This window comes from Gopherus evgoodei, chromosome 11 (genome assembly GCF_007399415.2).
Source record: "Gopherus evgoodei ecotype Sinaloan lineage chromosome 11, rGopEvg1_v1.p, whole genome shotgun sequence".
Classification (NCBI taxonomy): domain Eukaryota; kingdom Metazoa; phylum Chordata; order Testudines; family Testudinidae; genus Gopherus; species Gopherus evgoodei.
Genome location: NC_044332.1, coordinates 48,501,510 through 48,518,438, shown reverse-complemented (window position 1 = coordinate 48,518,438; position 16,929 = coordinate 48,501,510). Strand labels below are relative to the sequence as shown.

General features: G+C 42.2%; 1 protein-coding gene across 13 annotated transcripts in view; it reads right to left on the bottom strand.

Annotated features, from left to right (window-relative positions):
• BAZ2B (bromodomain adjacent to zinc finger domain 2B) overlaps nucleotides 1–16,929 on the bottom strand; it is a 272,845-nt gene that overhangs the window by 99,350 nt on the left and 156,566 nt on the right. For all 13 annotated transcript variants that reach the window (XM_030580012.1, XM_030580010.1, XM_030580011.1 and 10 more), the window contains 4 exons: nucleotides 11,787–11,993; nucleotides 4,349–4,747; nucleotides 792–1,413; nucleotides 196–489 (listed from right to left, as the gene is read on the bottom strand). In XM_030580012.1, coding sequence (XP_030435872.1) covers nucleotides 196–489; nucleotides 792–1,413; nucleotides 4,349–4,747; nucleotides 11,787–11,993 — 1,522 coding nt within the window. The remainder of the gene's footprint in view (nucleotides 1–195; nucleotides 490–791; nucleotides 1,414–4,348; nucleotides 4,748–11,786; nucleotides 11,994–16,929) is intronic.

Genomic DNA, 16,929 nt, shown 5'->3' with positions numbered 1-16,929 from the left:
ACAACTCTGTTTGACTTCAGTGGAAGTTGCAGGTGATCAGTACCTCTATGGATCAGGCAAAGGAGAGGAAGGTCAGTATTCAACTGCAACATGGTACATTATGGACACTATTATCTTGACTACATTTTTTGAAATACATTTATGAGACACGTTTCTCAGACACTACACTTTGTTATATAAAAGACAGTAAGATACCACAATGTGTACTTGGAGTAAGTGTGGAAGAAGGCGTCCCAAGAAAAACTGGTGACTGGGATTCAGGACATAAAGCAGCAGGAGCAGAGCCTGGAGTCTTTACTACTTGGAGATTAAGTGGCGTAGAGTGAGCTGTGAGACTGATGGAAGAACTTTTCACAGAGGAAGTTGTTTTATTCAGTTTCAGTGGCGTTTTCTCTCCCTCAGTATCCGTATCAGATTCATCTTGATCTTTGTCATCCTCATCATCATCTTCAGACCCTTCTGTATCTGACTCTGAATTACTATCAGACTCTGTGGGAAAACAGTAACAAGTACAGGTTACAACTGGACAACGAACAGCACACTGAGAATTGTTCATTGTAGCTTTTTGTCATTCTAGCATTCCTCAAATCTGCGGATACATTAATTAAGAAATCTTTTAAAAGGATGCCCTTTAGTATCATTCCAAGATCAGCATGAATTTACCCAGGCTTTGACATGACTGGAACCAATACAGAACAAAGTAACTCAAGGAGTTGTGGGATATGTGTTTCTTCATACAAAATTTAGAACAAAATCTTTAATTTTTTTATACAGAAAAATCAAATAATAACCTGATTGACTATCATCAGAATCCTCATCATCTTCATCTTCGTCGTCGTCGTCTTCATCATCATCGTCGTCGTCATCATCCTCTTCATTTGAGTCATCAGAGTCTTTGCTACTAGGAATGTCTGAATCTGTTCCTCTAAATTGTTCCACTAAAGATTTTGAAGAATGAAGGCGGTGCTGTGGTTTTACTGCTGTTATTGCATTATTGCTGACTGCTTTTTCCTTTCCTAGACCAGGTAACACAGGAGAGGTAGAGGGCATAACAGGCGTCCGATTACCAGATGTTTTTTTCCCACATGTACTTACATTTCCTAGTGAAGAAAAGGGGGCACTGCTAGAAGTAGCTATGTTTTCATTTATCTTGGGCTGGGATTTAGGTTTGGTTGTAAGTGCCAGAGGTGCTTCCTGGATGACACTCTGAATAACTCCATTGGGTTGGTGATTACTTAAGAGTGCATTTGTCAAGAATGGATTAGAATGGTTGTTTTCTTGAGATGTGTGTTTTTGATGAGCTGGTAAACTACAGGTTGGTTTTGGACTTGACAAAGCTGTGATAATCTTCTTCAGGTTCTTAGATGATTCTTGTTTCTTTAAGTGTGCTGGGAATGTCTGTTTATACTGTTCCTGTAGAAACAGAGAGGCAAAAAATGAAATAAAAAAAGACTGCATCTCACAGGGAAAATTATATTTGTTTAGTCCTCACCATTTGCATTCACAAAAAGCAGTTTTAGTAGGTGGTAGGGAGAGTAGGTAGCTCAAGAGCTGGATAGATGACCAGGCATCAAGATGTCTAGACTCTCCCTAGATTTTTCATGATAAATCAAAGAAAGATGGTGGACCCAGGGATTCAAGATATTAAGATGATGGGAACAATGGTGCAAGCTTTTGAAGCTTCTACTTCAGTCTGGAGAGCTGTTTTCACTCTTATCACCTGCTACAGTTATAACTGGAAACTGAGAGTTTACCTCTTATGAAAACAAGTCAATAGGAAAAAAATTACATGAAACAGGACATGCCCAGTGTTGCGTTAAAAAGATTTTCATGGCAATTAAAGTAAAAATTCTGGCTCTCTTACTGACACAGAGTAAAAGTCATACAACTGGATGCACATCAAATTGTTAGACAATTCATAAATCTTAAACAATAAATATAACAGAATACAAAATAACGATGGCTACTAAAAAAAAACAGGAGATTAAGGGGATGGCTGGAATAGGAAAATTTGACACAGGAATCAATGAGAATAATGTTGAACCACTGGGATCATTCCAAAAACTGTTATGCTAGAACACCAGGTTGTTGTTATAGAGACCAGCAGTGGCTGAAAATGCTCAAAGGCAGCATAATTAACCCTTAATTAGGGAAACAAAAACACTCTTGAAGTCACTCAACAACAACCCTTTTGGAGTGCATGGAGCAGGACTGACAGGCTCCAAAGGGAATCCCATTCCATCCATTTTAACAAGAATTAAATCCTTATCACGGTTCCTCAGAGGTTCACTGCAGACCTTATATTGTATTTATTTTCATGACTCTGTTAAGGGCAATAAGAATACCTCACCTTCCCTAGCGGAAAATGATCAATGAACATATATATAAGCAATATTCATACACTAATTAGAAGCCATGATTATACACTAGACATAGAAAGTGTTAAAACTACATTAACAATCTGACTGAAATCACAAGATGCAAAGAAAAAATCTTCAGGCCTGACTGTCCCACAGGAGTACGTTTTCAGTGCGGTACATTGATTTTTAGCCACTCAACTCCTTAAAAGGAGCTGCATGACAAAATCCCTTTCTTTCTTTCTTTGTCAGCATGTAATGCAACAAATCGGGAAGTTTATAACCTTTATAATCCAGCAAGCTGAAGCCTTTCCAGATGCACTTACACTGCCTTTAGCATCTTTTTTTTTTTAATATTATAAGACATTATAGTATTTCAGACTTGTCCGAATTCTGATGCCAAGATAGAAAACATGAAAAAAAAATTCCCTTATTTTTCTTAGGCCTGGTCTATACGACAGACCTATATTGGCATAACTACATTGCTCGGGGACACGAAAAATCCACATCCCTGAGTGATTTAGTTATACCAACCTAACCCTCTATATAGACGGTTCTTTGTCAGTGGGAGAGCTTCTCCCGCCAACATAGGTACTCTCGGGGAGGTGGATTAACTATGCCAACAAGAGAGCTCTCTCCCATCGGCATAGAGCATCTTCATTACAGCGCTGCAACTGTGCCAGTGCAGCATTTTAATGTAGACTTGCCCTTAGTGTACGTCAAACCTTCAACATTGCCTTAAAACATGAGCTTCTATTGTTTTATTAGTAGTATTACGGTCCTTCTCCCTCCCCTCACCCTATAGGTCAGTGTTTGAAAGCCCTGCTGGAGCTTGAAGAATCTCCCAAGTTTTCGCCTTTGCTAATTTCTCATGGGTCCTCCAATGCAAAAATCCAACCCAATATAAGGACTGGAGACTGCTCCCAAGAGAGCCAAACAGTTCATGGGCTGCCTTCAGAAAACATCCATATCATAGCCCCCATTAGTTCAGGACAATGATTTCAGGTGAGACTCACGCTCCTAATGCTGAACACACTACATTATGCTTGTATTGCTGTAGTGCTTGGTTATGACTCTCCCCATTACACTGGTGAGCATTCATTCACACAAATAGTCTCACTGGAGTCAATAACTACATGTGGAACTAAGGGCCAGATTTTTAAAGGTATTCAGGACCTAAATACATAGATAAGTAACAAGTGGGATATTTAAAGTGCCGTAGCCACTAACTTCTATTGATATCAGTGGGGCTTGACATTAGTTAAAGCTACTAGACATCTAACTCCCACTGATATCAATAGAAGTTAGTGGCCTATATGCTTTAAAAATCCCACTCGGCACGCATCTACACTCAAATATCTTTAAAAATCTGGCCCTAAGAGTTTACCAGCATGAGCACTGGTTGCACAATATGGGCCATAGTGACTTACTGTAAACCTTGCATGGCACTTCCATTGGCATTCTGCTGACATTCAATGCACTTGTAAGAGACTGGTCAGCAGAGTATGAGACTAATCAACCTTGAAACCAAGTAGGTTCTGAGAAGCAACTACTGTGGATACTTCATGAACATGTTAGCATATGAGTTGATTTTTCCAAGATATTGTTTCAGAATACTAAAAGGCACTGCTAATTTACACTACACATTCAGCAAATAAATAAAATAAACAAATCAATTAATAAAACCTTTTACCTAAGGCTTAAGATTAGCTGTTCTAAAAGGCAACCAGAAAGCTTTAAAAGTGTTGTTAGTGCTCAACCACAAACATAACCTTCACCAATTAACGTAATTCAAAAATCCACAGTTTTTTTTAAATATGCAAAGATTAAGCCCTATGTAATTTAAAATAACCAATTCTCCCCCAAAACCCAGATTTTATAACGAAGGGCTTGAGAAACATAATGCTATCATATGTTAAGAAGGACATGCTTATAGACACTATAGTTGTAGAACAAAGTCAAGTATTGCTAAGCCAGTAATTTCTACTCACCCGTTTTGATCTTACATCATTGTTTAAACGGCTAGCTTCTTCAGAGGTATTTTTATTCCCTGCTTTCAGTAGATCAGGAGAAGGGACTATAAGTTTTAAATAAGTTTCCTTTTTGGCTTGATTTACCAAAGACAAAGGTTTCACACTGGGCACCAATCCCGTAGACTGTATTACACTTGTGTGTTTGTTCACAGATTCCTCCTTTGCCTGAGAGCTTTGAAAAATAAAGGGAAGCTGCTGTGACAAAACCTGAGGCTGCTTCTGCTGGGATTGGAATGACGAGGGAGTCTGGGAATCAGACACAAGAGGTATCTGCTGGTGTGTTCTCTTTTCCTGGGACTTTTCATGTGTTTTTTGTCCATCTGCTTTCATGTCTGTTACACTACTATGCATTAGCACCTGTAAAATATATTTTACAAAATTATATAGATTACAGTAGCCCATTAAATATTTAAGATGACAAACAAAATGTTCTATAATTAATCTCCATAAAGCAACTACAATTTCCTCAAAACAAGGTAACTAATTTATTTTAAAATAATCTTACAATGTATTTGATTGCTTGATCTTTTCCCCATAGGAAGTCACTGTTAAACATAAAAACAAGACCAAAAAAATCAATTGTTTTGAAATGTATTCTTGATTAAAAACCTAATGGTATGGTAAATTTCTTACCTGTTCATTTCCTTTCTCCTACCAACTTCCCCCCAATTCTGATATGTACGAGCTATTCTCCTTCTGTCTGCAGTTTCCTGAGGCAGTTCAAAACTGTAACAGTCTCTGTGCTAGCCATACCCACCTTCTTCCACCTGCTGCCAGATGATTCATTCCAAAAACGAGTAAAAACTTCACAGAATAAGATTAGTAAGAATAACTTCAAAGCCAACCAATAAACTATGTACAGTAGGCTATGGCCTACAGGCATAACTACCAAAATTAAACATTGTCCCTTGGCTTGGAAGCCAGCCAGGAACGGTACTATTGTGGGAGACACTGTAGCAGAAAGGAAATCATCCAGTAAGAAATTTACTATTCCGCAAGCCCAGCGTACCCCACAATTCCGATACATATATAGATAGGAAGCAGTGAACAGCCAACAGACGTAGAGAGGGATAGGAAATACAGAATGAGATAAGGAAGAGCCCTTGGAATTAACTGGCAATGCTATTACTGAATCCTTGCGTGCAACACCTTACTGTCAAGGGAGGCTTCTGCAGAAGACATGAAGTCCACTTTGTAGTGTCTAATAAAGATGTTAACTGGTGAAGACCACTTTACTGCCCTGCAGATCTCTTGTGGCAGAAGCAGAAGCTCCTTCCGCCACAAAGTCACCACAGATCTTGTGGAGTATGCCTTCATTAAGTCTGGAACAGGAGCCATTGACGCACTGTATGCCTTTATGATGCATACCTTGATCCATCTAGCTAGAAATAATTTAGATACGTGAGCCCTTGGCACTTCAGATGAAAAGTGACAAACTAGGAGCCTGATCTGCCTGTCAATCAGGTGCACTTAATACAGTTCTTCAGTGCTCATATAGAAGAGATAATAGTGGTAGCGCCACGCTAGCCAAACAGACATGGTTTTCTAATCTGATAGTACTGTAACTGGAACCCACACTTCAGCAACCAGTGAGACCAGTGAGACCCAGGCCCATTTCTTCATCCAGACCATTTACAACTCACAGCCTGGTTACTGAAAGGAAAGTGTTAGCTTGCACTGAGGGGATCTTCCAAAGCGATTGGAACTGTACTCTCCTCCAGCCAAGCTTCAACATTAAAGCCCTACTCCTCTGTCTGGACTAGGTTGAGCTCATTGTGTCAAGAATACAACAAAAATCCCAAGGATCCTGGTATCCCAGTTATCCTGGACTTGCTTTATGAAGATGTAGACAAGGGATTTCAGCCCACCACAACAGTGCCAGGTGTCAACATAGTGTCATATTCACAAGATCCTCTGGTTCCCTGACAGAGAACCCTCAGGTATCCAGACTTCTCAGAGCAGTCACACTGGCTAAACCAGGGGCAGGCAAACTTTTTGGTCTGAGGGCCACATTGGGTTTCCAAAATTGTATGGAGGGCTGGTTAGGGGAGTCTGTGCCTCCCCAAACGACCAGGCGTGGCCCAGCCCCCTATCTGACCCCGCCTGCTTCTCACCCCCTGACGGCACCCCGGGACTCCTGCCCCATCCAACCCCCCCGTTCCCTGCCCCCTGATGCCCCATCTGCCCCTCCATGTCCCCTGACCGCTCCCGGATCCCCTGCCCCTGATTGTCCCACCCCATCCAACCCCTCCTCTTATTCCTGACTGCCCCCCCAGGACCCATGCCCCATCCAACAACCCCTTTTGCCTGTCCACTGACGGCCCCCGGAACTCCTTCCCCTGACTGCCCCCCACCACCCCATCCAACCCACTCTCCTTCCTGACTGTCCCCTCAAACCCCTGCTCCCATTCAACCCCCGTTCCCCACCCTCTGACCACCCTGACCCATATCCACACCCCCGCCCCCTGCTTACCACCCTTAACTCCCCTGCCCTCCATCCAACCCCCCTGCTCCCTGCCCCCTTACTGTGCTGCCTAGAGCACCAGTGGCTGGCAGCGCCTACAGCTGCACTGCCCAGAGCACTAGGACAGGCAGCTGGCATGGCGCAGCACAGAACACCGGGTCAGGCCCCGGCTTTGCAGCTGCACTGCCCAGCAAGAGCTCACAGTCTGCCACCCAGAGCATTGAGCCTACGGTGCAGTGAGCTGAAGTGTGGGGGAGGGGGACCAGCAGGAGAGAGGCCAGGGGCTAGCCTCCCAGGCCAGGAGCTCAGGGGCCAAGCAGGACGATCCCGCAGGCTGGATGTGGCCCGCGAGTGGTAGTTTGCCCACCTCTGAGCTAAACCAATATTTCCTAAGTGTAACCTACCACTGGCGTTAAATGCCCTAACCACACATTTTTTGAGCACTGACATCAATATCTCTATTTTACCTATCCATCAAAACCTGTTTTCTGGTCACTATTCTATCTGCTAATTGAGTTTCTGAACCTGGCAGCTTTATCCCCACTGTGTGTTCCATGACAACAAAGTGGTGCTAAGAATCTCAGAATCATTCTTGCCTAAGGTGAATCCATCTTTCCATGCCTCCATTCTGACCAAAGCCACAGCACCCAACCAAAAAGCTGTTGCACACTTGAGATAAGACTTTCTCACCTTATCTTCTGGATCACCTTTCTTAGAAGTGGAAAAAGTGGGACTGCATATTGCAGGTCTTCTGGTCATCTGTGTGAAAGAGCATTCATTTCCGGGAGGATTTGGGATTTGTTTCCCTTGTGAAGTTCTTGGACTGCCTTGTGTTCTTGTGGTGAATAGGTTAATTGCCAGAAGGCTGAACTTCTGAAAATCAGAGTGAGGATTTCCTGATTCAGGCACCATTCTGAGTTCTTGACTGCATCTCCTGTGCTGAGTCCTCTCTACTCATTTCATTATCTTCATCACTTCTGCATGTAGAGTTAACACTCCCTCTTCCCTATTAGTTACTGAAATATGCCACAGTGGTCATGTTGCCCAACTGGACCAGAACATGTTTGCCCTCTACGTAGTTCAGGAACTTCCACAGAGCTAGCTTGAGCGCTCTGAGGTCAAATAAATTGATTCGCTTGTTCCTTTCCTTGAAGTTTCAGGTACCTTGCACTGTCCTGTGCCCCAGATGCGTTCCCCCTGCCTCCCAACAAGCTGGTATTCATTGTGAGTACCTGTGGGTCTGGAAGACATATGGGAAGACCCTTGTGGATGTACCATGAGATTGTTCGCTATCTGGTAGTGTTCAGCACCTAGCAGGGCATCAGATCTTGCATGTGTTCTGGTGAATGCTTCCATACTTTCAGAAGAAAAGCCTGAAGGCAGCTGATACGGGACCTTCCACATAGGGTGGCTCATATACAAGAAATCAAGAGGCCCAGTTGCTGTGGACACTGAGCTATGGTCAGCCTTGCTTAGTCTATCAACATGGATAACAGGTTTTGGATCTTGGGGAATTTGTCCAGCGACGGGTAAAGCTTTGCCACAGAAGTGTCTATTTCCATTGCCTGGTGAACGCTCTGTGTAGAACGAGTCAGGGAGCTCGTCTCACTGTTTATCACAAATCTGTGCACTTGAAGCAGTTCCAGAATCCAAATTGTGGCACTGTGTGCTACTGTTTGGGTCACAGCCCTGATCAACATGTCGACTAGGAAGGGATACAAGTGAGTGCCCGGAGACCTGAGTATGGCTATTACTACCTCCAACATCTTAGTAAAGACCTTAGGGGACAATAAGAGGCTGAATGGGAGCATTTGGTACTGGCAGCAGGGCTTGAAAATCTCAGCAGTCTACAGTGGCATGGTCATATGGGAACATCTGCTAGATGTTACTTGCTGGGTGGAATCTCATTTTCTTCATCCACCTGTTGAGCTGCTTGAGATCCAGAACAGTTGTGAATTCCACCCACACCCATCTCTCTCCTCCATCCCAATGCTCTTCTGGACAATGAAGAAAATGAAGTAGTCCTAAGAATCTTTCTTCTGAGGAAACCCTATTGATCCTATGGCCAGGAGATTTGAGATTTCATTTGACACCAGCTTACATTTGACAAAGTTGCTCAAGATGGGGGATTGGCTGAAGATGGGATGGGGTGGGGACCTTAAGGTTGAGGGAGTATCTTTGATTGAATATATATCTGTTCCTGGGCTTGTAGTCCCATTTCAGAGCATTAAGTGGGATGGAAAAGGATTGTTTGAGTTTGGCAGTGCTTTCTGCCACTATTTTGTCTAGCTTTCCCCTAAAGAGGAGAGAACCTGTGACTTCAGATGAACCCAGAATTTGTTTAGAATGAGCGCCAACCTTCCATGAGCCTCTAGCTGCTGAGCTGGATGCCATGGCTTGGCTTAAAATCTCACTGTATCTATTGTGGCATCTGCCACAAAGACTGCTGCTAGGGAAATCTTCTTAAGTGTGCACTGGAATTCAATATTTCTCCACCCAGTGTTCTCAGAGAGGAAAGCGTGGCAAACTCATGATGAAATTGTGTGATATACCACATCTACCATTAATTAAAGACTTGCCTAATCCAACACCTGGTCGTCTGCCCTCATGGCGCCCACTATGGATAAGTTTACCAGGTGAGGTATTTATGGTAGAGCTTCACAATCTGCAGAGAAATTGACAAATAATTATCTTATCTCAGACCCCACTCAATATCAGCCTAGGTATTTGATTTACTGTGACAGCAATGGAGCCTTCTGAACCAGTTTCATACCAGACATGGAATCTGTACTGCAGCGAATTTCGGTCGTGTTTTAGACACAGTCCACTATGTCAATGTGGGCAGTCATAAACCATGAGACACGCTGAGGACTTCAAAATGACTCAATTACCTTGAGGTTTTCAGATCTTGAACATCACTGATAAGAATGCTGTGGTTTGGCTTGACTGTATTGCATACACCAAATAAATAAATACTGGATTTCAGGATGGTCTCTGTTCTTCATGACTTTAAGGTCCTCCAGCCAGGAGACTGTGGTTCCTGCAAAGCATGTAGCTGCCACGGATGCGCTAAGTATGACCAACAAAGCTTCGAAGTACCTTTTGAGGATGGCTTCCATCTTTCTATTAGTTGGATCTTTGGGGAAGAAATCCCTTGCAGGTGGGATTACTCTTATCCTTTGCTAAAGATGCCACAGCAGCATTGGCCTGTGGCATATCTGTAATGGCATTTTTTGGTTCTTGCACTTTGTAATACCTAAGTGAATGCCTGCTAGTGCATTTACCCTTATCAGGTGTTTCCCATTTCTCTTTGATCACATTCTAGAAGGACGTCTCAGGTTATGATTTAGAAAGCAGGTACTGTATTTGCCTTTAGGACTGCCCTCTAGCACCTGCTCAGGTTGGATCTGAATCATGCCTGCAACCTTTCCACACACTGTTTCAAACATTTTATGAGGAAAAAGCCTCTCTTGTATTTTCACCATGTCCTTCTCAGAGCCTGAATCTGAGCACTCCCATTCCTCAGTAGAGAGACTGAGATGTCCGAGTCAGAGGACAAATACCTCTTAGTTTTTGGGTTTTGTTTTTTTTTAACCCTTTTTCCTTTCTTTTTTGCTCTTTTTGAAATGTTTAGCCTTTTGGCCCTCTTTGCAGATGTTGCCATTCAGCTGTGGCTAGGGCTGACCTTTTGTGGCTTGCTTTATGCAGTGCCTTGAGCTCTCCAGATAAATCTTCCTCAATGCCCTCCCACTCAGGGTCCCACTCTCCCAGCCGGGGAAATTAGTTTTCATTGCCAGAATTCCCTGATTCTAGCTCTGAGTAGAAGCACTGCTTCTCTCCCTAGGAAGTTTGGAGGGAGACTTGGAGCCCTTTACAGGTTTTTTCTTTCTGGTCTTGTTCTGCCCCAGGACTTCCCCTCTGGACTGGCTGCTTGAAGTCCTCCTAGCCTTTGGAGTCTCTCCCTGCTCTGCTTTTCGTCTACAAATTAGGCTTTTCTGTGTTGGAGTGGTGCTTTCTTGGAGTATGGGGGGGACCTGCAGTGCCTATCCAATTCACTGCCTATGCACTTGCAGTAGAAGGGCTGGCTGCCACAGAACTGGCAGGGCACAATTTGCCTTCTGAAGAGCCTGTAAAAGCTGCCTCACAGATTACCACTTGGATTTAGCTTGGTGTTAGCATGACAGCTCTGCCATGCCAGGGGCAGAAGAATCCCACTGGGAGATGCTGAAGTGCCAGTTCTGGGTGGCTGAGACCATCCCAAGGCTCAACGCTTGATCCAGAGGAGGGAAAAGAAAGACAGGCTGCTTATTTTTGCTACTGTCTGGGGAAAAAAAAAAGAGATAAAAAATAACCTGTCAAAGAAAATTCGGGAGCAAAGTGAACCTCCACTTGACTGCTGCCACAGAGGCAGAAGATCAGGCAGTAGGCTAGAGAAGGGGATCTGGCTAACATGAAGCTGTGCTACAGCTTTGAATTGCCTCTGGAAACTGCAGACAAGAGGAAAATAGCCCATATGCATCAGAATTGTGGGAACAGAATATTGAGATTCCCATCCTGCTTTACTGGGCCTGGATAGGGTAAAGGGTACACTAAGAAAAGAGCAGCTATGAACAGAATGCAGTATCCATGGTGACATTAAGTTCAACTAAACTTTACAGCACAAAGTACTTAATTTGCCTTTACCTATATTACATATTTTCCAGTTTATAACAAAAATTACCTCCAGGTCAGGCATTTCCTAGAAGTTAACCACCAGCTGAGTTAAGGGTGCTTTTTACCCTGAGCAAGCCATTGACTGCCAGGAAATGCCCTTTCCTGCCAGGTATTACTTCTTAAACAATGCCTCAGCTATACAAATCTGAGTTTCATTTTTCAAGAGTAACTTTCAGTAACAAGATTGCTAGCCGTACAATCACTATACAGCTATCATACCTTTTTCTTGTTTTTATGTTGTGCTTCATTCTCTGAATCAGAATCATCATCTTCACTTTCTTCAATGCTTTGATCTTCCTCCTCCTCCTCATCTTCCTCTAGATCATCTGAGTCACTACTACTAATGCCCTCACTTGAGGTGTCTGAAGAGGAGCCTGAATCACTATCACTATTGCTGGAGCTTTCTACTGCTTTCTTTCTTGGTTTCTAGAGAGAAGATAAAAACTTTATTAATGGGTAATCTTTAATTTGTTACATCATCCATCTCTTCTTGACATAGTCTTGACTAATATTATCAGCAATTCTCTAATGCACCTTACTCTCCTGATGTTCTTCAGAAAGAAGAAAGGGGAACTAGAAAATGAATAAATTAACCACATCTGTCAAGGATACATCATTGATATTTTAGAGACCTGTATCTCACTGAATGCGAGAACACATAATGTCATCAATTTTAAGGACGATATGAGAGATTCTTTGTGTAACTGCCAAATTCAGTCCTAGATAGTTGGGTGACCATACAGAGAATGTGTGTTCTAACAAGCCTGAAAACAATAAAACCCACAACAAGCTCCATCAAAGTATTTCAATAATCCTGCTGCGACAATTTGATTAATCTGTTTTTGTACATCATATTAATTTTGTTTGATATTGTGGCCCCTCTAGGTTTGTCTGTGTCAGACTGCAAACTCTATTTTGAACGAGGAGCTGGTTGCCTTCTCACTTCCATGTTGGACTTAAATGCCATGGGATGCTGAGGGAAGGGGTGGGGGAAAGGGCATGGAATGGAGCCTACAAGTCTGTCTTTGAAAGGGACAGTAGTTAACGGCTATTAACTAGTTAAGGGCTATTAACTAGTATAGTGTTTCTATTGCTTAGTACTATAAAGTTGCATGGCATTTCCAGGAAGGAAGAGATGGTCCCTGCATCAAAGCACTTACAATCTGTAATAAGCAAGAACAGGAAACAGTAGAAAAGAGAAGGTAGCAACAAAGTGAAAAAAACACAGGAGAAGATGTGAAATATATACTGAAACTTCAAAGAACAGATTTTCAAATGTGAAAGATGAGGCTTTGAAAGCTAATCAAACAAGGGTATTCGCTTTAAGGAGGGACTCTTAAGTATGAGGACTCTTGGAACATTAAGACAGGGATGCCATGTCAGATGTAAGGGGCAATGTGAAAAAAAAGGCATGAAGCATAAAGGCAAATATTAGCAGAGTACAAGATATAAAGGTAGAGGGTAGGGAGAAACAAGGTTTAAGATGTAGGCAGGGACAAAGAAGTTGAACAGCATCTTGAAAGCAAGGATGAGATGTGGGTAAACTAGATAGATACTGATACACAGAGCACTGAAGATGTCATAGGAAGAATGAGATAGTGTCAGATCAGTAGGAAAGGAAAATAATCTACACTGCAATATGCAGACACGTTGAAGAGCAGAGCATCAGGGTGTTTGGAGAGAACAAAGTGACAATACTTTTAAGTTACAGTAGTAATGGGAATATCTAAGAAAGCATCTTTTAAAAAGCTTTTTTCTTTACTTACTTTTTAAAAGGAATATATCAGAGGTTTGGTATAGTTAAGTAGTTTTTTATCATGGCTACTGAACAGTAATCATATTACTGAAACAATAGGAGCATGAAAAGAATTGAGATTTCTATGCTGAAATCCCAAAATTTGTTGTTTTAAGAGGATTTATTGGAATTAATTGTATGGACTGCTAACCATACTTGTGATACATCTGGGCTGAATTTACACGAGGGTGGAGCTATTTGCCATTTGCCATAATTATTAAACACAGTATTTAGAACAAATGAAGTTTTAATTATTGGTCAATCAGTGTTTGAATTTCTATTATGGGCTTGTCAAAACGGGTCAGACTGCTTCAGCAGCTGTAGGGCTTTTGCCACGTCTTTACCCTCTATGCAACACTGTGACTCATGATACTTACAACACTATAAAACAGGTACTTATATCCTGTGCAACTGGTTTCAGCGGAGCTGCTTCCGCTTACTCAAGGTCAGAATCTGGTCCTAGATATTTAGTGATTTAAATATGATATAAAGAGGAACAATGTTTTTATCTTCCTTTCAAATACTAGGCATAGAAGTAGGATATGTCTTCATGAACGTTAAGGTCTTAAAATGAAACAGAATACCATGATTTGCAAGCAGTAAAATTAGCAGAATTTCCTGAGATCAGGTATATAGGACAGTATTTAAAATGGGTGTTTACTGTGATACTGTGTTTACAATACAATACCTCTGTCAGTAGAATAAGAATCACCCAAAACAGTGCAATACATTTAACTATGACAAATAGTAAAATACCCAGTTTTTAATGACACCCACTGGATGTATGTTTATAACATCAGCTTCTTGAGCAACCAGAGATACAGCAGGCTGATGTTGACAATCAACTTGAACGCATATAGCAGTGAAACTAGCATAGTCTCCCAGGCCTGGTCTACACTGGGTTGGAGGGGGAATTGATCTAAGATATGCAACTTCAGCTATGAGAAGAACTTAGCTGAAGTCGACGTATCTTAGATAGACTTAGAATCACTTACTTTGTGTCCTCGCGGCATGGGATCGACAGCTGCCACTCCCCCATTGACTTTGCTTTTGCCTCTCACCAAGCTGGAGTTCAGCAGTTGACGGGAGAACAATCAGGGATCAATTTATCATGTCTACACTACACACACTAAATCGATCCCCGATAGATCGATTGCTACCCACCAATCCGGTGGGTGATGTAGACGTACCCCCCAGATCTGAAGAAGAGCTCTGTGTAAGTTCGAAATCTTGTCTCTCTCATCAACAGAAATTGATCCAATAAAATATATTACCTCACCCACATTGTCATGCCACACAACAGTCAAGAGAAAAGAGTTTGTGAGTGGGTCCACCTCAACTTGCTAGGGTAAACATGTAAAAACTACAACTTGCTCTGTGTGCACCTGAGTTCTAAAACATATTAGCTACCTCGTTTTTAGAAGCACGTCTTTTCATACTGTAGACAAGGTGTGGCAGGGTAGGGATATGACCTGCTTTAAAGCCCTGCCAAAATGCTGGCTGCAGCCTGGTTTTCTGGCCAAGAGGCCAGGTGTAGAGATGCAGGTACTCAGCAGGGAGCCCAGCTTCAAGCCCTAAGGAGGGCTGGCTCAGAGAAACATACTGAGCTAAGTAGTGACAGCTGGGCTGGAGCAGGAAAACGTTATAAAAGCCCTGGGCAAACCTCAGTGAGGAGGCTAGCCTGGGAGGAGACAGGAGGCCAGTATCTCTGTTTCCTTGCCAACAAGGAAGCCTCAAGAACCAGGAGACCTTGGGGAGGGTCTATGGGGCACTAACTGTTGGGGGATCAGGGAACTGCATAAGCACTGTAAATAAAGACACTGGGATGATCCAAAAAATAAGAGGCGTGGAAGACTCTTTATAAAATAATCAGCCTAAACACAGGGTGCAGGCCCAAAAGTGGGAGAGCCTGCACGGAACCCTGTGACACAAAGCCACAGGGAAAGTGATCACTCTAAGAAGAGGGGTCTGGCATACTCTTATGGACAATACAACAGCAAGTTCTTGCAGACAGATGAGATAGAAGCATGACTGACAAGGGAAGATAATTAAACATGCTCAGTTCTGAGGGTTTGAGTGTGATAAGCACAATAGATGAAAGTAAAGGAGGAGCATGGAGTATATTCCATGTATAAAAAGCAGATTCTCCAGTAAGGAAAGAGGTAGCTGCTTTTGGCATACAACTCCATATTCTGCTACCAAATGTCTAGTGACAAATTGGGAACTTCACTGCATTGTGAATTACTGTTGCAGTCATAAGAGTCTCAGCTTGTAGGCTATTCAGGTCCGTTTTGTAATAGGTAAAAGCCAATAATGGTTGGACTGGTCACATTTCTACACAAGGGGCACCAATTTAGTATAAAAAAAGGAGAAACAGCATTGTGTGTTTATAGGATGTGTGTGGGGGAAGAGGGGTATAAGTGCATTTAGAGGGTCAGAAAGGGGTAGGCTTGACCAAGGAGTTTCTGCAAATGACAGCATAAAAGATAAAATAGCTAAAATATGCAGACATGTGGACAGCAAAGAAATAAAAAAACAAACAGAAAGAGAGAGAGGAAATTGTAGGAGAAAAATAATCTGTAAAAGGGAAATTTAAAACAAACACTCATGGGGATGTCTCTAAAATATTTGCTGACAAGAAAAGAAAAGCAAGACAATACAGAAGAAAGAAGTACATCCATACAATAGTGATTTTTGCACCATTGTCTTATCTGAAATATACAAGAGAAGCCTACAAAGAGATTTAAATTTGCCAAGATATTGGTCAGAACAGCTACTTTCTTAAGGAATATGCAGAAGATGATTTAGAAGGAGGTAATATAACAGATTTTCAGGGAATACGAAGATATAAAATAATAAGTATATGAAATTAAATAGCCAAATTCTACTCTGACTAGCAATCCCATTGAGTTCAATAAGGTTCTAAAGGGTAACCCTGGGCAGAATCTGGCCCCAAGAAAACAAGCTATGTTATTTCAATTACCCTAGATTGGCTGTGTTATCAGAACATTTCAATTGCTCAGCAAAATACCATCTAGATTGAAGGGAATGAATAAATCCAACAAGCAGCTTTTTGCCCCGCAAGATAATGCTTGGTGAGATGATGCCAGAAAGTAGTTTCAATACTTGACATTAAGTGGTATTGAAATTTATGACTCAAATACAGCTGAAAAGCCCAAAAGTGAACATTCCAGCTCTAGAGAGTGAGGGATGTAGTGGAAATGTATTAAGCCACCTTTGCAAATACTAACCTTTTGACCAGAAAGGCACAACCTGACCTGGCACAAGGCCACAGAGTTGTTCTGTCTCACACCAGCTGCCACTGGACCCAAGGGACTTCAAACTGAAGATGAAGTAGCAACTCCCTGATTTTGCCTTCTTTTCCTCATCCACCCTTCCTATACCAGGTTGGGAAAACTGGGGTGCATGCCAGCCCTACTTTGCCCAATCCAAAAAAAAAATTCCTGTACGCCCTGGGAACCCTGAAATAGATTGTTCATCAGTTTTAAATGTTTTGTGTCGCTGGAGCAGCACAGCAGGCTGATGAATCCGGCCCTGAATTTATAC